The 23,412-nt window shown below is 35.0% G+C and overlaps 1 protein-coding gene across 1 annotated transcript; it reads right to left on the reverse strand.

The window, feature by feature from the left end:
- Positions 1–766: 766 nt before the first annotated feature.
- LOC132564915 (uncharacterized) lies at positions 767–9,972 on the reverse strand. The gene is made up of 6 exons (XM_060229530.1): positions 9,948–9,972; positions 9,303–9,477; positions 4,798–5,078; positions 2,336–2,572; positions 1,997–2,092; positions 767–1,695 (listed from the first exon to the last, which is right to left on the reverse strand). The coding sequence occupies exons 1-6, from the start codon at positions 9,970–9,972 to the stop codon at positions 767–769; spliced, it is 1,743 nt and encodes a 580-aa protein (XP_060085513.1).
- Between the last annotated feature and the right edge of the window lie 13,440 nt (positions 9,973–23,412).

A 23,412-nucleotide genomic window follows, 5' to 3' on the forward strand; every position in this document is an offset into this window, starting at 1 on the left:
CAGTATTAGTTAGGTTCACCGATACATTTTAAATAAATCGTAGTGTAAACCAAGGAGTCATTTTTATCTTTTCAACATTCACTATTCACGGAATATATCCAGAAAGTTAATGATGTCATAACCTCGTGAATGTTGAAAAATTCATAATGATTCAATAATTAAGTAAATGACATTGAACCACATTGTCACGTCAGCTGAAGGACATTATTTTATCAGCAATCAGTGGTGTGGTGTAACATCCCGCTTCAAAGAAGTACATCGCGTTCATGAGTCGATTAACCACATTCTAAATGTGTTTACATATATTTTTTTCTGAATGCAAACACTGTTACCATGACGTTTGACATTTTTGACTGATTTTTCCAAGCGAGTTACATAATCAAGAATCGATTTACACATTACTTTGATGTGTTAATGTCCTTCGATCTGTAAAGAGAGCCGGGTTTCACGGAGAAGGACGTTGACTGACCAGCTGACAGATCATGTATCCTTATCACCGACAAACGAAAACATTGGCCTGTGATCAACTAGGTACGACAGGGATGATACACATTGTCTATCTCTGTACCTGACGTATCATTGTCAAGTCATGTCTGAACGAACCTTATCACAATCTTATTTCCATAGAAACGTGATACATCGTATTTGAAATCCGTTTGAATCACTGCTTGTGATAAAGGGCACAAACTATTTATCACTATTACACTTCATGTGTACTAGTGAATGCATTTTCTAGGTCAAATTTGTCTGTTTTTGCCTGCAAGGATCAAACCATTCGTAACCAGATAGGCTCTTTATTGTTGTATCTTTGATTTCTGTTTCTACTCTGAAGACTTGTACTCCTGACTCTGTTAGGGAGAATATCACCGTCAAAGTCACCGCTGGATAACTTACTTAACTGGGTTCCACCTCCACATGGTTTGCCGTTGTCATTCAAAGAAGACGTTCCTGAACATCCAGCCGACGACTTTCTGGAAGCCATTGTGGAGACATTTCCAGAGGCGTTTGACGACTGTATAGACAAAGAGCTTTGGTATCCAGGTGAGCTTCTATCAGTCCCACTTCTCTTTGAGGAACTTCTTGATGAGACAGAACCGGTGCATGCCGGCGAAAGTAACCTTTGCGTTTTAGCGTTTCCAATGTTCGTAGGAACTGATAAAGTTGTCCTGTCATTCTTTTGTGAAGACAAGTCTTCTTTGGTTATTTTCAAAACTGGGGATGTAGCAGAGTTCACAATGACAGTACAATCTGGCTCTGTAAATAATTTTGCTTTTGTTATAGACGGATCCACATGACGCACGTGTCGGACGCGTGTTTCCTCCTTCTTTCTGCAGCAGCGACTCCTTATATTGCGGTACATGTTCTGTAAATCTGCCTTGAGCGTGCCAAGGTCCATGACACAGATAGAGAGCAGAACAATGACCAGCATTCCCACACCAAACGACCCTATCCCTGTCGCAGATATTCTATCATCACTGGCACTGATAAACTTACGTTTATGGAGGGAAGTATTTTTCTTATTCACTGTGAGTTCCCTTTTTAGCTGTTCTACTTTCTCTTCAATAGTGAGTTCCGGTTGGTTGGCAGTGTTACAAGAACATACACACATTTGCTGTGACGTCGTTACCGTCGTTCGGGACACCTCTGTTGTTGGCATGACTACAGGTGTTGTCGATTCAGGGGTGCTTGTTGTATCTTCTGCAACTGATAAAATACAAACAATTTTTACATAGCATTAACGTGTGTTAAATATCAATAACTTAATAATGATAATAAATAAATAGAATTAAACGTGAATGATTGTTCTCGACTTTCAGAATCAGAACCGTTGAATCAGTGGTAGTAATGTGCTATGTGTATGGCGGACTTTGCAATCTACAAGGTATGGTCCACCAATCCTGACCCTGAATGAAATGAGTACGTTTAACTAGTGAAAAAGTTGTTATTTTTCCCCATAATTTGCAGTTAAATGAACATCAGTTGTCTGTACACATACCTGATGAAATACTTGGTACAGATGTTGACTCTCTCGCGAGACAGTAACCACCAGGGTCCGGACCTGTATTGATAATATTTCCAATATCACCGAATCCTGTAACAGATCAAACGACTCAGTATCACATCAACAACAGCTTTCATAAACATCAGTTAAAAGAGACATAACGTGTCGAGATCTTATTCAGGGGTATCCTTTTTATCACAGATATCAGATGATATTGTTTCAAAAGTTTGTCACTTAAGGTGATTTGGGAAATGAAACGAGGGCGAACGTTTATTTCAAGAATAAAAATGTTTAATAAACAGCTGAATTGATGAAAAATAAACTATGACTTACCATTACTGTCAGAGCAGATATCTACGGAAGTGTCTTCCACTAACAGACATATTCGATAGAACGAATTCGAACGATATGGCGACAGGAAGAAAACGTGACAAATTCCCAAACCCGAAATGAACGTGAAGTTGGTCCGACAGTTTGTGTCGGCGCTGCACATACTAACACATTCAGTGTTATCCTTTACTAAATGGACATGCTCGTCACATCCATGGGCAATACACGTGTCATTTCTCACTGAAACAAAATATACAGTATGAATGAATAACACAATATAATGTAAAGCTTATGTACTTCTTGAAAGACTCCAATACCATACAGCGAAGAAAATTAACGCAAAATTGATACCGCGAACCATCTCGAAGTGACTGTGTATTCATTTTCATCCAAGATATGTTTAAGATAACCAGTGACCTATACAACATTATATGAATGGACCGATGACAACGTGTTAGATAATGTAAATGATAAAGACCTGTCTTTTTCATGGGGTTTTCTTGTCTTCTCTATTTTCATTAGATTTTGTTGTCAATCATTTGTAGTGATGCTGTGCTTTATGCTTATAGTTATACTGAATGCAATACCGTACGAATACATTAGCAACACATGTTTTGACAATTTGGCATGTTATAACAATGTAACCACGATAATTACCGCTTTTTAATCAGTCGAAATTCCGTAATTAACAAAACCACACACTCTGCACGCAAACTTTCCAAAACGTTTGTACGTCATGAAACGATGTCGGATCCTTATTATTTTATCAAAAAAATTCCTTGATGAACTGATAGATGCATTTCCGATCTGCATTTTCCATGTTCAGAGAAGTAATATTCGTTTTCCCTAGGTATTATCTTACAAGGAATGCAATCATAAAACGGATTACCTTACTTCTCTGAACTTGGAAAATGCAGATCGATAACAACGATAATTACATCGTTTATAACAAGCCTAGAAGTAGCATCATTTTTTTATTTTTAAAAATTTTTTTTTGCATTTTCATTTTTTTTTATTATAATATGTATAAACGTTACAATACATAAACGCGCATTCGCACTCGTATATCGCCACCATCAAACCATCATCATCCTTAATAAGTATGAAATGTACATGTGTACTTAATTCATCGTTAAGTCCATGTATTATAGATATGAACTTGCATCTTATTAATTTACACACACTTATATGAGGCTTACATCACTCGCAATCATATACTGTACAAGAAGGATTCCAATAACCAGATGTAGGAGTACGACTACAATTCTCAAGGAGGAAAGGCCGTAATGAATAGAGCTGGTACGATTTCTCAAGATAAAGTATGTTTAATTACGTAAAGCTCATACCTGAAAGCATTTGTTATGTATTATTCATTATTCTTGGCTTACTAATGATTGATTTAAATGAAACGAGAGAGAGAGAGAGAAACAGAGAGAGAGAGAGAGAGAGAGAGAGAGAGAGAGAGAGAGAGAGAGAGAGAGAGAGAGAGAGAGAGAGAGAGTTTATAAGACAACATGATTTGATGGCCATGTGCTACCGTACTCTATGTATGATAGAAATATTGGCATAACTGGATTGGCATATGAGTGAATGAACAAATAAATGAATATTGTTACAAATTCAATGAAACGGATGTTTGTTTATAAGCTGCATGCCTTTGTATATGTAACAAACTTTTAATAAATGAAACACTCTTACTCATACAATGTATAAATATAGTTCCAGAATAGGTGAAACTATCCAAAAAGCAAAGGCGTCTTTGTTATGCCAATGAATTAAAATGTATATAAAGTAGATATCAAAACCTCTGTAGAAGTGTCTGAATCTCTTGGCGTTCTTGGGTTATTATCTCCTGCTCCAAATCACACAGAGTACATTAAAGCTTTACGGGTTGGTATAAAGCTTTATCTTATGAAGGCAGGTTTTAGTTACCAAGATGTGATGTATTATTCTAATTTGAAACTTGCAACTTGGAGATTTTAGTAGCTGAAAAGTGTATCTTTATTTTTTTTTTTTCACTTTTCATCATCGAACTCACACTACTGATTTCATTGTCTTACTCCAGACGGACATGACCCTGGAGCAGTAAGGCAGTATTTTCACTCTCGAAAAATATTTCTATAAGGACTGTGATAGATGGATGAGATGCTGTTTCAAAACAGACATCATGATTTCTCCAACATTCTTTGATAGTGTAAACTATGTTGTACATAATAATGGAGAAAATTGATGCTAAGATGGAATGTGTTTACAAATTCTTCAAATAAATCAAAAATTAAATTGTCTACCTGCTTAATTAAGTCATCCATTGTATATATGCCAATCTCAAACCAGTTTGAGTGAAATATACGTTAATTATCTATCTTAAAACCTTATACCAAGAGGTGTTGTTAAGATTCTCCGTGCCTCATTATTCATTACCCTCTTAAGACCTATAGTGATTGAGATTAGTCTAAAAAACGTACCTGTTAATGGTTCACTACAAACAAAGTAGTTAGTAGTTGAACAGCTGTCTGCCAACCAAATTTTTAGAAGTATTGTTGTAAAGGGTTTGAAGTAAACGTCGAAAGCCAAACAAGGTTGCTCTGGAACATAGTTTCGACCAGCATTTGTCCATTCTATCCACGAGGGAACGACACAATCAGCCCACATGAGTGATGACAAGTTGGTGGAGTCTGGGGCGTGAAGACCGAACCAATACCTAGAATTACCCATTTCTCTGTGAAGGGCTTCACTTTCCGGGTTTCTAAAATACGAAACGTGTGCAAATGAACATTTTATATCTGACTGATGTTTTGGCTTCTGACTTAAAGACAAATGAGTAAGTAGATATTTTGAATTATATATTTTAGCCGCAAATACTGCGAATGTCTAAACACAGAATAAGTACACAACAGTAATTGGCATAAAATCAATGTTTAATGTCATAGGTATAAAAAGTGTGTTTGCTGTAGGCTACATTTAGCTTGAAACGTGCCAGTAGGAACCAAAGAGTTGCACGACTTTTACAAAGACAAACAAGTGAATAGCACATTTTAATACAAAAATAGAATTCGATACAGCAAAACCAAATAATGATTTTTTTTGCACCATTCAGATGTCCTAGGAACTGTCAGTTATGCCGAGGGCCTAAATTTTGAAAACAGGGAGGCAACTGAGGAAAATATACAGTGGTTGAAAGATGAATCTAGATGGGTAGGTACAATAGCATCACAATGCAATAAATTTCCTTTACGATGTTTCCACCTTTAACAGATATTAACTGAATAGATGAAGAAACAAGCAAAGCAAATGCTCTGAGCCACTTTTCTACGATTTACACATTGATGACAAGATGAAAATACATAATATCATACAATACCAAGAATAATAACGAAAGTACGTAATGTGGAAGACATTAGAACTTAATCTATATTTTTTTCCATTTCTGTATAGCAACATTCCTCCATCTAAAACATATGGCGTTTGCATGTCGATGTTGATTCGATATCAAAGAGCTTGTACTCACTAATACGATTTGCACGCAAGGCGTCGGCAAGGTATAGACAAACTCACAACGCGGGATTTGAGAGATGGAGTTAGATGAAAAGTATATCATTGGTATCTTTTTCTTTTTGCGATATTAAGCTGGATGTGTCTGATGCTCGTTAGTATATTGGTTGTTCCATTGTTATTAGCCCTGTTCTCATTTGAGATCGTAACATTATTTATGTGGATTGACAACAAATTGCATGAACGTTAATTTTAATGAAGTAGAGGACGCTTACTATTCCGAAACATCTTTTACTATTTTCCCCTTGTTCTTTTTGGTTTCCCTTATTTTCATGGACTTTCATTTTGAATCAATCTGTTGACTTTTCGGTATTTCCTTGATTTTTGCAAAGATACGTATACCCTTTCTGTTATCTTTCTTAATGGTCGTGTGGAAATTATTTGTTTTTACATCGTAGAAAAAAATTTCCATGGGCAGATGACACATAAAATCTATCTCTAAAATACAAGGTATATCGACAAACCTGTTCCTATATAAGTACATTATATTTATTGAAGGAATGTACTATCATATCTCTAATTACAAACCCCCGCAAGCGTCAGAAATAGTTATATCATACATGTATATGAATAATTAGTCACAGTGTCTCATTTCCATGACGTGATAAAACACGTACATTTAGTATTGATATATGATATATCCAGCTTGGAATTCAAGTGGTCCGGAAACAGTTCTTTACAATCTCAGTCAAGCAGCACAATCACACGAACTTTGTATGAACCAGTGCCAAGGCAGTTATTTGTGGTCGTTTCCCTAGTATCTGTATCTCGTATGCGGAACAAGAATAACCATAGATGATGATACATGTAGCTATTGGTATAAGGTTGAGAATCCTAAAACGATATCAAGTTTTCTTCCCTTCCCTCTTTCGCGTTAATATTCTAGTTAAATTGTTTAACGGTACAAAACAATATGATGATAAGCCTTTGCTAAAGATGGATGATAACATTGATAAATATTCTTAGAGAGTGTAGACAACCGCTTTATTCATCCAGAAGTATACTGACCTATAATATAACCTCAGTTTCAATCAAACACCACGTAAAATGTACTAATCTATATCAGTAATTGTTGATACTTTCTATCACTACCGGTATCATTGTGTACTTAAGCATTCAACGGTCCTCGGTAAAAGTTACGCTAGTAAAAGCACGTAAATGGTTTGTAAACAAATCTATACAGGAAGTAGCGTTTGTGAAAGCTTTCAAAAAATGAAAATTAAACGACAAAAAACAATTGCGGAGTGGAATCGACAGCGTAGTGCTTGGCTTATATTTGCAATTCATCGGTTGGGGTACATCTCGTGACAAACAATTTCATGTATTACATTGTTTAACTATCATATTGTTCATATGCATTAAATTCAGATAAAAACCGACATATTGAATATGAATAATTAAACAAAACTTCCAGGTTTTATTTCTACAGTAGAATGGAAGTTCTTATAACACAACCAGTAAAAGATTAGAGTGTGATGTTTCTATGACTACACGGTCACCTGCATCAGACTAGTGCTTCCGTACGTAATGTATGAGATGGTAAGAAATCGAACTTTTTCAGTTGTACTATAATCCGATGTACACATATTTCGAATATAAGGAAACAGATTTCATGAAAAATACACCAGATGATAGCAATATACTACACTGGTACATTTTTTTTGTCTATGACCTGTTTACCATCTCGTTACACTATTATCGACCTTAGTGTACATAGAATTATAGTGCAACCGAAAATGTTGGTCGATTCCGTACCATCTCGTACACTACATACTTTGGTGCTAGTACGCTCCACACAGGTAATTTATTTATGAAGGTGATTGTGTAATCATTGAACCATCACACTACTCTAATCTTCTACTGGTTATGTTATAAAAAACTTCTATTCTATTGATATTACCAACACGAAGAAATTGTTCAAACGTTCCAAAATAGGTTTTTATCTATTCAACAAAACAGCAAGCCACTCGTCCCACTTTGGAATACGTATCTAATTCTCTTCCTTTCAGATGCAGATTACTTTAGTCATTGGTGAAGCAGACATTTTCCCCTCTGGAACACCTAGTCTTCTTCTCCATGTCCTTTTCTAGCTTATCAGAGCAAATGATTCTTTTGTTCATATTTTATCCTAGTTTCATCGAATTTGAGTGTTTTCATTATATTCTCGAATATCATATTATTTTATTCTCATTTACGTAACGTACATATATTTCGCGTTAATAGGACACACTGTTTTAAGTCTTATTTTTTTAATATCCCAAAAACACACATTTTCCTGCATATGCATCTGAAAAACAATTTCAGAACATAGAATGTGAATATCGATATTGATGGTCGTGCTATCAGAAATGCGTACCTTTAACAGACATACTACTTCAACCTTTATTGCATTTTTGCGTCGAGTAGGAATTTGTGTTTTAAATTTTCATAATTAATTAGAAATAAATAAAACTTGCTGTAGATTCTTTCTTTTTGAAATGATAAATGTGTGTTTTAATGATTTGTCGGTATTATTACATAACTTTTCACTTATAAAGCGTTTTACTGAAAGGAGGGTTATGTGGAAGAGCTTCCCTTGTCTAAACAGGTATTTTATACTCAACAAATAAAGATTATTATCGAGGGAATAAAAGCTGCCCAGAACAGAACCAATTAAGACTTAATTCAAAACACGCAGCAAATATCCTGACTGTGAATACCTAAAATCTAGAATATAACATATCCTATAAACTCATTTTTAATTCATTTCAACCGGATAGCTTAATGACAATGTTGACATGGGTGCTAGATTAAATGCAAATGGGTGTCAATTTCACGGTGAATTGTCCTAGTTTTTGTTGATTCTGCTCGTTTGATATCATTATGGTTATTGAAAGGTGTTTGTATTTGATATAAAATTAGCGTGTTTTGGACATCACATGCCATTGATAGAAATAGGCTTTAGTAATTGATCGGCCAACCAATAGCATTCAATGATAATCATAAAGAGTTGTGGTGAAGGTAAATTGGCAAAGAAGATGTGCTTTATTACACGAGCTTTAACTCTTTTTATGCCATTGTAAGCAAGGAGTATAGGCACATAAAGATAAAATAAAAGTGATAATTCATGCAAGAACAGTTCTCCCGTTTACAGATATGTTTCAGGAATTAATTAATATTTATTTCATTAGTGATTAAACTGCAATTGCAATTGTTACTACATACAAGTTGTAATCGTATGCTGAAGATTTCCTCCGTTGTAACACCATCTTGAATATTCTGTACTGATGAAGATTAGTAATGTTTTGTATTATAAGTATTTAAAAAAAGTTTTAGTTTTAACGTTGTATTTTTGTGAAATGAGTTTCCCTTTAAAATAGACGATAACAAGAAGTATCATATTATCACCATGTGTTTTGTGTTTACGTTGCATACTCACAACACAAACTTCCAGAAGGCCCAATATTGTTCATCAGGGATTGTTAGAAGAGTATTGTTGTTGTTTTCACATATTTGTCTCGCTTCATTCCAGGAATATTTGGTTCGGAAAACTGTAAAAGCACTGGGTGCAACTATCCAGCCTTGAACAATATCACATGCAGCACAGAGCAAACCTATAGATAAAAATAAACTTGCTTACCCTTCTGAATCACGTGATCTTATTCGCACGTACATATTATCCATGGAAATTTAAATCATATTAATCTTTCGTAAATCAATTGAACTGAATCGTATTTCGTTTATTGCGTTTATTCTTTTCTGTTGTTCTATCCTACATGTGTTACATGTGTTTCATGAGATAAGACAATGTATTTCATTTTAGTTTACAAACCAGCGAAAACAAAAATAATCATTATTTAATGAAGAATATGTGTTTTCTGATATCATTTTGCGGACAACTGAAATATAGCATGCATGAAAGTGATTTCCATTTTTGTGGCTTTTGTACAAATATATATATAGTTTAATTGAAAAGTAGAACATTGAAAAATCAAACACTGTATTGTATATAGTGGTTTGAAAAAGGGATCGGATATAGATACTTCAGTGGTTGTTATATTCATGTGAAGAAGTTTACACTTACTGAAAGTCATCAGTGTCCACAACATGGTCTTTTTACAGCTGGATACCTGTAATCAGAAACCCATTCTTCAGAGTTGTGCGCACATATCGATTTAATCAACTTCATACAAGGCATCACAAAGAACGATTGAAAATTCAATTCTACTTGCATTTTAACATCTTAATTATTTCCTAAACACGCACACTGACGGAATCGATTTGGTTTATAAGACGCCATTTAATAGAACTGTATTTTGTCGAAAAAAAAAAAAAAAAAAACCACTATAGCAAAATAACAAACAACGGCTTTTCCCTGCCGAAGAGAAATTCTCTCTATATCAGTGATTGATATCTAAAAGTGATGTTGCATTCAAATTAATGACTTAAATACCTTACCTTGAGCCGTTGTCAGCTGTATTTTTGTTCCGTTACTTGTTTTCCCCCATCATTTAATCATAACTACAAATTCAAGCTTGGCGACTATTTGAAATAAACGGAAAATCTGTTTTCAAATCGATACTATTGCTCACAAACTATTCTTAATATCAGAATAGATAGTTTTTCTGTGACTAATCCTTGTATTTTGTTAAAACACAAAACATCGCATGGTATTTCAGCATTTTCTTGTAAGGCACACTGATGTTGCAGATTTTGAAAACGTTCGCCGCCTGTAGATTTGCTGTTTCTGTCCCGCGCACACTGACACACCCATGCTGGTATCATTATTGATTGTCCAGGTGCCACTGGTGATGGAAGATTGAATTGTCTATCGATTCCATTTACATAAACTATCAACATTAATCAAGGTCTGTTCTTGACAGCTTTTACAAGCTCCTAGTTGTTGAAAATAATGAAGGTTCATTGAAATGAGCAATTACGTGTAGTGTACCTGGAGCAGGTTATGACACAGGCATTGATGCTTATCATGGTGGCATCTCCATTAATTACATTGCTATACAGCGGTCATGTTTATCCTCTTGACCTCTCCAGAAACTCATTTTACGTGTTCAATTAAACAGAGGGATTTATCAAATAAATCAACTGAAAGGTGCTACATAAGGTAGTAAAATGTCGATTTTTAATTCAATTGCAAACCTTGAAAACTCAAAAGTAATTTATTGTCTCGAAACTTAAAAGGCCTAGACTGACTCTGCACTGAAAAGAGGCGTGAGATTACATCCACTTACATATTGTCGATTACTGTTGATGATCAGGCTTGTAAGTGGAATTTCCTAGTTTTAAACCAAGGTATAGGATAACTAAAATTTCTCTGATTATATAGTCTCAGAAGCGTCTCACCTTGATAACGAAGGGATTCCCGCCTATACACAATGTAGTATTCCAAAAAGTAGAAATACTGGCTGATTGGTTAGGTACAATAATCATTTACATCGCCTATTAATGATAGGGATACGGACATCCTCCGCTTATGTTGAATTCCTGAAATCCGTATAAACAGCGTTTTATTTCTGTCTCGTCGAGTTGTTCAATCAAACCTTTGTGAAATCTACTTACTACGATACTTAGCACTATCAATCTTGGTTATAGTCTTATTGTAATACTGTTTACTCAAGAAGATGAATTAATAGTATGTGGATTTTAAAGAGTTCTCAACAGTTTTTGACCAACCTTCAACACCCTCATCTTAACAACGTTTCTTTCCTAGGAACATTTGATTTTTCCATCCTGCACTCCACCACACCCCATTCTTAACTGACCGAACGCCTCCGTTCTCTTGTTACGATAACCTTTTTTCAAGAAAAGTAAACGGTGCTGTAAATTTATGGTTATGAAATAAACTGAAACTGATAAGAACCAATAAGAATATCAGTTACATCTTATCGAGGTTTACTCATCAATATTATTAATTTCATACTTCGTATGTTGACAATATGAAGCCAAACCATTCATTAACAAACTAAACAGCCAAACGATCAACCAACAAACACATATAGTCTATACCTGGTGTTAGGTATCTTCCCTGATGTTTTTTCAAGGCAATCTTAACACTGCTTCAGTTCCAAAAAGAGCATGGAAACACTGTACCGTATCGATTTCATACTACATTTATTAATGTCAATATATATATATTATAACTTATGATCAGGCCCTCAATACTATTGCTACTTTTTGCAATTCTATGGTGTTTAGGGCGAATCCGTCAATGAGATGCGCGAGACGGAGCTAGGGACACATACTCTTCCAGTCGTTGAAAAATACTGGTGTCATTGATAATAGAATATTATTATATCATTATTTTTATATTTCATTTCACATATTCAAAAGACGCTTACATTTCCGCAACATCTGGTCTTATTCTCCATGTGTTTTCATACTTTGTCAAAGTTTTGTTGAATTTTAGTCCGGATTATGATTTTGTTGACATGTTGGTATTATCTTGATGTTAATCTTAAAGTAAGCTTGTATTGATTAGCAATATTCATTTGGAACCATGACAATATTTTGATATGTAATGCCGTCGTTGAAGCAGTACATGTCGGTTCGCATGGTCTTGTGAGCATTTGGTGACCCCAAGGTTTCAATCGAGAAAAACAAAAAAACTACCGACATGTCAAAAGAATACTAATTCAAACTTCAGTTCGACGACACTACGCTGAAACTTTAAACAACGAAGGATTTACACGGAGACTCCTGAACAAAGAACAATGAGAACACCAAGTACGTCGGATGGGTAAGAGTCTTCTTCTTCAACGACCAATAAGATAATCAACAACGGTAAAACCAGGCATATGAAAGAGTATCAAACACATCCCATCTTATTATCGCAGAAGGAAATAGAATTTTCCCCAATAGACCATGTATTATGCGTATGTCATTTATTTGGGACAAGCGCCATGTAAACACCATAGATTGGTAATCAACGTTGCTATCCAGAAATAGAAAATTCACATCAGGGAAATTGAAATCATTACTCTTATTATACCGCTTGTTAGAAAGTTATAATATAACTGTTACCACTTCCTACCACAGATAAAACCCTACACTAAACCATAGACACATTCCTACCTAATAAAACTGTTACCACTTTCTACCACAGATAAAACCCTACACTAAACCTTACAGACATCATAATTTCCTACCACAGATAAAATCTACACTAAACCATACAGACATCACCATTTCCTACCACAGATAAAACCCTACACTAAACCTTACAGACATCACCACTTCCTACCTAATATATCTGTTACCACTTCCTACCATAGATAACACCCTACACTAAACCATACACACATTCCTACCTAATAAAACTGTTACCACTTTCTACCACAGATAAAACCCTACACTAAACCTTACAGACATCACCACTTCCTACCTAATGTAACTGTTACCACTTCCTACCACAGATAATACACTACACTAAACCATAGACACATTCCTACCTAATATAACTGTTACCACTTTCTACCACAAATAATACCCTACACTAAACCATACGCACATTCCTACCTAATATAACTGTTACCTTTCCTACCATAGATAATACCCTACACTAAACTATACAGACATCATCATTTTCTACCACAGAAAATACCCTACACTAAACCATACAGACATCATCATTTCCTACCACAGATAAAACCCTACACTAAACAATACAGACATCACCATTTCCTACCACAGATAAAACCCTACACTAAACCATACAGACATCACCATTTCCTACCACAGATAAAACCCTACACTAAACAATACAGACATCACCATTTCCTACCACAGATAAAACCCTACACTAAACCATACAGACATCACCATTTCCTACCTAATGTAACTGTTACCACTTCCTACCACAGATAAAACCCTACACTTAACCATACAAACATCATCATTTTCTACCACAGAAAATACCCTACACTAAACCATACAGACATTAACATTTCCTACCACAGACAAAACCCTACACTAAATCTTACAGACATCATCATTTCCTACCACAGATAAAACCCTACACTAAATCTTACAGACATCATCATTTCCTACCACAGATAAAACCCTACACTAAACAATACAGACATCCCCATTTCCTACCATAGATAAAACCCTACACTAAACCATACAGACATCACCGTTTCCTACCTAATATAGTAGTTGACACTTCCCACAACGAATTTCATGCTCCACGGAATATTATGTTTCTGAAGATAACAAGCCTCATAAAATGATTATTAATTGCAAATATAAATCACTTTGATAAACGAATTGGAAATATCGGCATTGCCATGTGTGATCGACATAACAGATTTACATGTGATAGTGCCGGTTTGTGTGGTTATTCTGGTAGTCTGCACGACACTCATGAAGGCGATCTGTAAACTTGATTAAATTCCTGTAGAACAGCAACACGCAAACATAGCCTGAAAAAAAACATATTGGTTGAAATAACGAAGTCATATATTCTTTCATATGAAGCCCTGACAAACAGTTTCTTTTTCACTCGAATGTAAAACGAGAGTAAAACAAAATTTGACTCCATATCGGTATTAATTCATAAGATGCACCCAATTTAGGTACCAGCTAAATAATGTCTTTCCACCTAAGTCACCAGCTAAGGAATAACCTTTATCTTCATTTTAGTTACCAGCTAAGGGATAACCTTTACCTTTCCAGTTTTGTAACTAGCTAAGGGATAACCTTTACCTTCCTTGTTACGTTACCAGCTAAGGGATAACTTTTACCTTTCCAGTTTAGTAACTAGCTAAGGAATAACCTTTACCTTCCTTGTTAAGTTACCAGCTAAGGGATAACCTTTACCTTTCCAGTTTTGTAACTAGCTAAGGAATAACCTTTACCTTCCTTGTTAAGTTACCTAGCTAAGGGATAACCTTTACCTTCCTTGTTACGTTACCAGCTAAGGAATAACCTTTACCTTCCTTGTTAAGTTACCTAGCTAAGGGATAACATTTACCTTCCTTGTTAAGTTACCAGCTAAGGAATAACCTTTACCTTCCTTGTTAAGTTACCAGCTAAGGGATAACCTTTACCTTTCCAGTTTTGTAACTAACTACAGAATAACCATTACCTTCCTTGTTAAGTTACCAGCTAAGGGATAACCTTTACCTTTCCAGTTTTGTAACTAGCTAAGGAATAACCTTTATCTTCATTTTAGTTACCAGCTAAGGGACAACCTTTACCTTTCCAGTTTAGTAACTAGCTAAGGAATAACCTTTACCTTCCTTGTTAAGTTACCAGCTAAGGGCAGTTTTGTAACTAGCTAAGGAATAACCTTTACCTTCCTTGTTAAGTTACCTAGCTAAGGGATAACCTTTACCTTCCTTGTTAAGTTACCTAGCTAAGGGATAACCTTTACATTTCCAGTTTTGTAACTAGCTAAGGAATAACCTTTACCTTCCTTGTTAAGTACAGAATAACCTTTAACTTCCTTGTTAAGTTACCAGCTAAGGGATAACCTTTACCTTTCCAGTTTTGTAACTAGCTAAGGAATAACCTTTATTTTCATTTTAGTTACCAGCTAAGGGATAACCTTTACCTTTCCAGTTTTGTAACTAGCTAAGGGATAACCTTTAACTTCCTTGTTAGGTTACCAGCTAAGGGATAACCTTTACCTTTCCAATTTTGTAACTAGCTAAGGGATAACATTTACCTTCCTAGTCTAGTTACCAGCTAAGGGATAACCTTTACATTTTCAGTTTAGTTACTAGCTAAGGGATAACCTTTACCTTCCTTGTTAAGTTACCAGCTAAGGGATAACCTTTACCTTTCCAGTTTAGTTACCAGCTAAGGGATAACCTTTATCTTTCCAGTTTAGTTACCAGCTAAGGGATAACCTTTATCTTTCCAGCTTAGTTACCAGCTAAGGGATAACCTTTACCTTCCTTGTTACGTTACCAGCTAAGGAATAACCTTTACCTTCCTTGTTAAGTTACCTAGCTAAGGAATAACCTTTACCTTTCCAGTTTTGTAACTAACTACAGAATAACCTTTACCTTCCTTGTTAAGTTACCAGCTAAGGGATAACCTTTACCTTTCCAGTTTTGTAACTAGCTAAGGAATAACCTTTATCTTCATTTTAGTTACCAGCTAAGGGATAACCTTTACCTTTCCAGTTTTGTAACTAGCTAAGGGATAACCTTTAACTTCCTTGTTAGGTTACCAGCTAAGGGATAACCTTTACCTTTCCAATTTTGTAACTAGCTAAGGGATAACATTTACCTTCCTAGTCTAGTTACCAGCTAAGGGATAACCTTTACATTTTCAGTTTAGTTACTAGCTAAGGGATAACCTTTACCTTCCTTGTTAAGTTACCAGCTAAGTTACCAGCTAAGGGATAACCTTTATCTTTCCAGTTTAGTTACCAGCTAAGGGATAACCTTTATCTTTCCAGCTTAGTTACCAGCTAAGGGATAACCTTTACCTTCCTTGTTAAGTTACCAGCTAAGGGATAACCTTTACCCTTACTAGTTTAGTAACCAGCTAAGAAATAACCTTTACCTTCCTTGTTAAGTTACCAGCTAAGGGATAACCTTTACCCTTACTAGTTTAGTTACCAGCTAAGAAATAACCTTTAAATTCCTAGTTTAGTTGCGAGCTAAGGGATAACCTTTACCCTTACTAGTTTAGTTACCAGCTAAGGGATAACCTTTACCCTTACTAGTTTAGTTACCAGCTAAAGGATAACCTTTACCTTTCCAGTTTAGTTACCAGCTAAGGGATAACAGTTTCCTTCTAAGTTTAGTAACCAGCTAAGGGATAACAGGTTCCTTCCTAGTTTAATTACCAGCTAAGGGATAACCTTTACATTTTCAGTTTAGTTAACAGCTAAGGGATAACATTTACCTTTCCAGTTTAGTTATCGACAAATGAATTGTGGTTTTCGTTGTTATTAACCTTGATCTCATTTGAGAATATAAATAAGCTACGATCAAGACTTACGTGGCGGGTGTCGTCGATGAAGCAGAAGACATTTACATTTCTGGAAGACAGTGCCTTTCTCTCCATATACGTTGTTAAATTTCTGTTTATTTGTGGAGGTTATCGTTTTGTTTTGACAAGTGTGATAAATGATGGCCTCAAACTGGAAGATTTGTCGGTGGAATTATAACCAAAACAACAAAAATACAAATATACAATTGAAGTAACCTATGTTTGTATGTGTTTGTAGATAATGACAATAATTTCACCATTAATGCACGTGAAACTATAAAAAGTATTCAAAAGCGTTTCTTACGTACCTGTGTTTACACTGTAAGCTTAGTCTCTCAGGAAATGGAAACCTATGTTCATATCATTGTCATACAGCGTGATAAATCTATGAAAGATCTAGATAGAAAGAATGTACAAGCCGAATGGTAACATATTTACAACTAACAAAATATGTATTCCTAGCGACATTCCTGTATCTTGATGATCTATAATTACTGAAGGTCTATAATTACTGAAGGTCTATAATTACTGAAGGTCTATAATTACTGAAGGTCTATAATTACTGATGGTCTATAATTATCTGTATTTACCATGGTCTGTAACAACTGATGATCTGTAACAACTGATGATCTGTAACAATTGATGATCTGTAATTACTGAAGGTCTATAATTACTGATGGTCTGTATTTACCAAGGTCTATAATTACTGATGATCTGTATTTACCAAGGTCTATAATTACTGATGGTCTGTATTTACCAAGGTCTATAATTACTGATGATCTGTAATTACTGAAGGTCTATAATTACTGATGATCTGTAATTACTGAAGGTCTATAATTACTGATGGTCTACTGAAGGCCTATAATTACTGAAGGTCTATAATTACTGATGGTCTATAATAACTGAAGGTCTATAATTACTGATGATCTGTATTTACCAGGGTCTAAAATTACTGATGGTCTATAATAACTGATGATCTATAATTACTGATGGTCTATAATTACTGATGGTCTATAAAAACTGAAGGTCTATAATTACTGAAGGTCTATAATTACTGAAGGTCTTTAATTACTGAAGGTCTATAATTACTGATGATCTTTAAGGTGTTGTTTCCGTATAGTTATAATGTACCTGCTTTTTAAATCGTGCATACACCACATCATATAAATCATAACGTTTGATAACACAGGACATGTGCCATGAAAAGCTATGCAATACTATTTATTCACTCAACTGAAATAATATTTCATTTAATAAAAAGAGGATAAAAAATTGAAAATGTATATGAATCAATATTTGATCGATGAATTATACGCATGTTAGTAAACGGTGGTGATTTATTCAATGTATTTCAGTTATATTCTGTTGACACCAGGTGTCCTGACAGTGCAAAATCCTCTTCAACAGAGTAACACGTTGTCACTGATGGCTTGCACTAAGTGACGACCAATTACAATTATCTGTCTGCATCCCTTATCTCAGGCATGTCATACTGCAGTCAATACAGTGACGTGATCAATCCACTTGTCACATTGGCAAAAAACTGAGGCTGAAATAAAAACATGTCGCTATCTTACTGAACTGATAACATATAGCCTTAGGGTCAGTTGAGCTCGTTTAGCTTGCTGAAAATGCACACAGGAAACAACGGTACCAGGTAAAGAATAATATAGCTTTGGTCCTGAAATTAAAATTTATTTAAAAATTGTTTATGTAAAAAAAGCAGAGACTTGGCAATTCCAAACCAAAGATTCATATATGTATATATATTACAGTGACAAGAACGACAGGTCACTATAATATATATATGGATCATAGGTTGGGAATTCGTGCCAAGTCCCTGTGGTAACAATCACCATAGAAGCTGTACACAAAATCATTTAGAAACTTCTTTCCTAGCGAGCTTTAACTTGTCCATAGAATATGATGGACGTTTCCACTCTAGAATAGGGAATCATCACGATAGTGAGAGACATTAGCCTAACATAAACGACACACACTAATGATAGACCACAACGTTTTAACATTAAAGTGCCAGATCTCCATCACATCCACGAATACCTGCCAGTAATCGTTATCTCAATAGAATGAACGGCTGTTCAGAATTTGACACTCTGCGTATGTAAATACGTGGATATGACGTGTTTGATCTTATGTCCATACCACTGAAACCTTGTTTTGAATGTCAAACAGGAAAATCTATACATACACTCCAAAAGCTGATAAAAACACTCCCTCTTTTGATATTAAAATATCAAATTGCATTACGGTCTTTTATAACAAGGTTTAATTGCTTTTTCATGAAACCTAAACGTTTAGAAGTAATTGATTATATCAACTCTATCTTAATTTGAACAATTGCTGTACTCGGTGTTTTTTATTTTCTTGGGTGTCTGAGGCTCGATGTCGTCGAAACATTTATATACTCAGTTTAAATGAAATTGGTAAGATGTATAAATGTTTATATTATGCATTGGGTACAACTCAATATTTCTGACACCTTAACAAAGACACTTAATTGAGAGACCTATCGATACATATTAGAGGAATTTTCCATTGAAACTTCCAAGTACATGTTGTTAATTATTCGTCATAACTAATGAATTGAGGTCTACGAGTCACAGTATTGATTCAATGTTGAAGGGTGTGCATCCACTCTGTTATAAACGTCGACTGTAAACAGACGCTCTAACATTTAAGGTTACCAAAAATAGATGTCTATGAATGACGGGGAGATTTTAAAGTCATCATGATCTCATCGGGATGTGCCTATTTCTTTTGGCGTCATGTGTGATTAATACAATGTTAATGTACCTGATAGTTTGTTGTGACTGCCCCGATTCTTGTATTGAGAACGTGGCAGAGACTTCCAAACCATAATACTTTAATCCTATTTTTCCATTTCACGTGTTTCCAAGTATATGTTTTGCTTGGTCACATTTAACTGCTCTGAGCACTTATATACTACAGTATGTATCTACGTTGTATGAACTCTGCTGTTAGTGTTTTTATGAGGATATAATGAAACTGAAATCTGGAACAGGTACACATATTCCTAAATTGCTTTTCCAATAAAAGAAGAATCAGTGCAGTGAATGTTATCAGTTGTCAAATCCACATTGAATTGTGAGAACATCAACAGGATAATACCGGCATGTCAACAAAGTTTTATTTCAAACTAAGAAACGATGAAATAACTGCAAAATAAGAACAACAGAAAGCTGTATAAGCAGACCTCCAAAATCATACAAGGGAAATACGACCATGTGTTTCAAAACGTAAGGCGTCTTTCGCTTTATCGACGACATCCACCATGTGAATTTAGCTCAATTAAAGTAATGTCGTCTTTTGAAATAAGAAACGTATGTATACCTTACTTTATACCGGTCAAGGAAATCGAATATTGCCAAATGATATAATCAAGATGAACAAAAATCCTCCCCAAATCTTTCTACTTTATGCTTATAAGATTCAACACCTTACCACCATTTATAGAAGCTAATAAGAGAAACTTAGACATTATCTTATCACATCCACACAGAACACAATTAACTTGGAATGTGTGATACATGAGCGAAAAATTAATGATAAATCAACATAATTAGAACCCACAAATTCAATAAACTAATCGAGCAAAAGAACCTGTTCCATTATCATGTTTGATACACTCCAACAAACAAATAAAGAATTCATGATAATCAACATGAAGCAGTATAATTATAAGCTTAGAAAAGAACAACTTTCTGATACATTACAAATTAGCTCGGAAGATCGGATTTTATCAATAATACTGAATTGTAATTTCTATACATCGTGAAAAAAAAACCAACATTAATAAGAAAACACCAACATGTTACCAGAATTATAATCAAAACTTAAGTTCAATAAAAAAATAAGGCAAAACATGAACAAAATAATGTTTCCACGGAGACTTCAGAATTTGATGATGTGCAGGTTTCTTTTTCTTCTCTTTTTGTTTTATTTGTTTACGAATTTGTAACGTTGATATTTTTCAACGATGTATTGTTATTTATTACTTTTGAAACTTTCTCCTCGCCTACCACTTAAAATGTTCACGACTACCCACGATTATATGGCTATTTAACTGGAGACTTGATGAGGAGGCTTATTTTGACAGCATGGTGTTGCTTGGAATCAGCATATCAACCTGGTAACCCGATGTTTCATTGAAGGACTTTCATCATCAAGTATATCTAGACAGTACAATGTTTGGAGTTGTGTAGAATGTGTAAGAATTTGATAGTATTTACAATTTATACGCTGGGTTATTACAATAAAGCATATTAACTCAATAGAATTAACAATAAAGTCACCATTCCATTGATCAATCACCACTAGGACTATTTACCATGTCATATATACGTCTACGTTTAAATAATGCATCCCATACTTATATAACCTTTAGTTTTGTCATTAGAGATAAGACATCCACTCTTCATCGTCTTTAACAGATATGAAACTTTCAGTGGTGATCAACACCCACGTGTTTCCCATGATATGAAGCAATAAATACATATTGTATCCTGTGTACAGTGGTTTATAGAGATTGTTTTGTATCAGCAGATACAGCATTGTTTTTCTTTGTTGTCGTGACGATGTGCTATATTTTGTTATTGATGTTTGGAATTATGGAAGACGTAATATTTGTACTTCAGTTTTGAAGTTTAAGGTTAAGTGGTGTTTTCTTTTGTCCTTGTGTGTGACAGGCTTTTGACCTTATTTCGTTCCCGTGTGTGATAAGATATTGACATTTTTTGTCACTGTGTGTGACAGGGGGATTCTGGCTTTATTTCGCCCACATGTATATAACAAGGTTTTGTTTAACCCCGTGTGTGACAGAATTATAGCTTTATTTTGTCACTATGTGTGACAGGATTATGACTTTATTTTGCCACTGTATGTGACAGAATTATGGCTTTATTTTGTCACTGTATGTGACAGGCTTATGGCTCTATTTTGTCACTATGTGTGACAGGGCTTTATTTTGTCACTATGTGTGACAGTTTATGACTTTATTTTGTCACTGTGTGTGACATTTTTATTTATGAAACCCAGGTAAAACCAGTAAAAGTCAGACAGTCAGTGATATATATTGTGTTTTCCTAGTGACCATTACGTGTTGGGTTTTGTATTTTTCCCACATGTGACCAACGTGAAGTGTGACATATTTGCCATATATGATGCATGTTACATAGGTATAATATTGAGGATTTAGTGTAGTTTGTCTGTGTATCAGGGCTGTCTTTTACTTTGTCCTTGTGTGATGATGCATTATAAATCGACATACACGTAGTTTAATTCATCAAATTGGAAAATGCCTTATTTTATGTTCTAAACAAATAAAGTGTTGGGTGGATACGGTTTGGTATGGCGGACACGGTTTGGTATGGCGGACGGCCATTGCGTTCGCCAGGTATCCAAGCAGGCGTGAAAACTCGTCAGTATACGGTAGAATAGCGGAGATTGCAGGTGTTTATATCATCATCAATACAAATCCAGCGAGCTGTATGGGCGTATATATAAAACACAAACGATCTCGTCTGTAATGGATGTATATTGAAGCACGGTCAGTGTCGATATATGCAGATTCCGTTGTTCATTTGACACGAGCAATTACGTTTTATGAAAAAGAGTGGCAAAATATTTTCCTGTAAGCAATAAACCTTAGAAAAAAGTTGCAACCTCATATGGTAGACCCTATGTTTCATGATACTGTTGATAACATAAAATATGCGGTTCCATGAGCAAGTTAAGAATGACGTTTCTATGAATTTGAATTGCTCCAGGAAAGGAGCTTATTTGTATTCATTACTGGTATATTAATCAAAGGAGACTAAGAACGGGGGACAAAACGTTGTAGATCCAATTTCCCTTTAATAGATTAAAAACCACTATCAATTTCCCTACGTCCCTTAAACTGCTGACGACGACAGACAGTAGAGATACTATGTAGAAAAGACCGTCAGTGTTGCCAAGGTAAGGGCAAAAATCCTAAACCTATGAGACGACCGAGAAATATCAAAATGAATAGAAAATAAATCTAGATAGACAAATACGTTTGCCTTATATATGAATAAACTTCGAAATGTTAATGTATATCTGATGGTTTCAGACGAACGTTAAATACAGTACAAGTGTCTGTTCTGAACCGTGCCAATATTCGATTGGATTAAAACACGACATGCAGGTAACGGCGAACCTCGGTGACTAATACTCCACAGCTACCAGCTGAGTATCTTGTGGAGCTCGATGGTAAGGTCTTCCAACAGGCTATCGGCATGTCTAAGAGGAGAAACTTTAGGCTGAATTGTTTTTGTTACAAGGCTGAGTCTACAGAAGAGCTTATCAAAACTGGTCACCTTTCATATTCATTCTTAGATAAATTGATAACGTTTTGTCTTTCAAAATGTATTGTACATACCCACCAGACACGACAGACTCGACTTATTAGCTGCTTAACTTGATCTTTTCCTAAACTTAAACCAACAGGAACAGCTGTCCACAAAGCTTTAAAACAAACCTGATGTTTCAATTACTTTATGGTGTTATTCTTATTTTTCTGA

The sequence above is a fragment of the Ylistrum balloti genome, unplaced genomic scaffold (assembly GCF_031769215.1).
Source record: "Ylistrum balloti isolate Yb309-2 unplaced genomic scaffold, AGI_CSIRO_Ybal_v1 Utg369684, whole genome shotgun sequence".
In the NCBI taxonomy this organism is placed as follows: domain Eukaryota; kingdom Metazoa; phylum Mollusca; class Bivalvia; order Pectinida; family Pectinidae; genus Ylistrum; species Ylistrum balloti.

Excerpts from the sequence above, each read along its gene's own strand:
- LOC132564915 (XM_060229530.1), bottom strand. The coding sequence starts at position 9,972 with ATGTTGTGGACACTGATGACTTTCA. Across the intron at positions 5,079-9,302 it reads GCCTTCTGGAAGTTTGTGTT|AAACCCGGAAAGTGAAGCCC; the intron begins GTGAGTATGCAA and ends TTCGTATTTTAG. Across the intron at positions 1,696-1,996 it reads TGTACCAAGTATTTCATCAG|ATACAACAAGCACCCCTGAA; the intron begins GTATGTGTACAG and ends CAGTTGCAGAAG.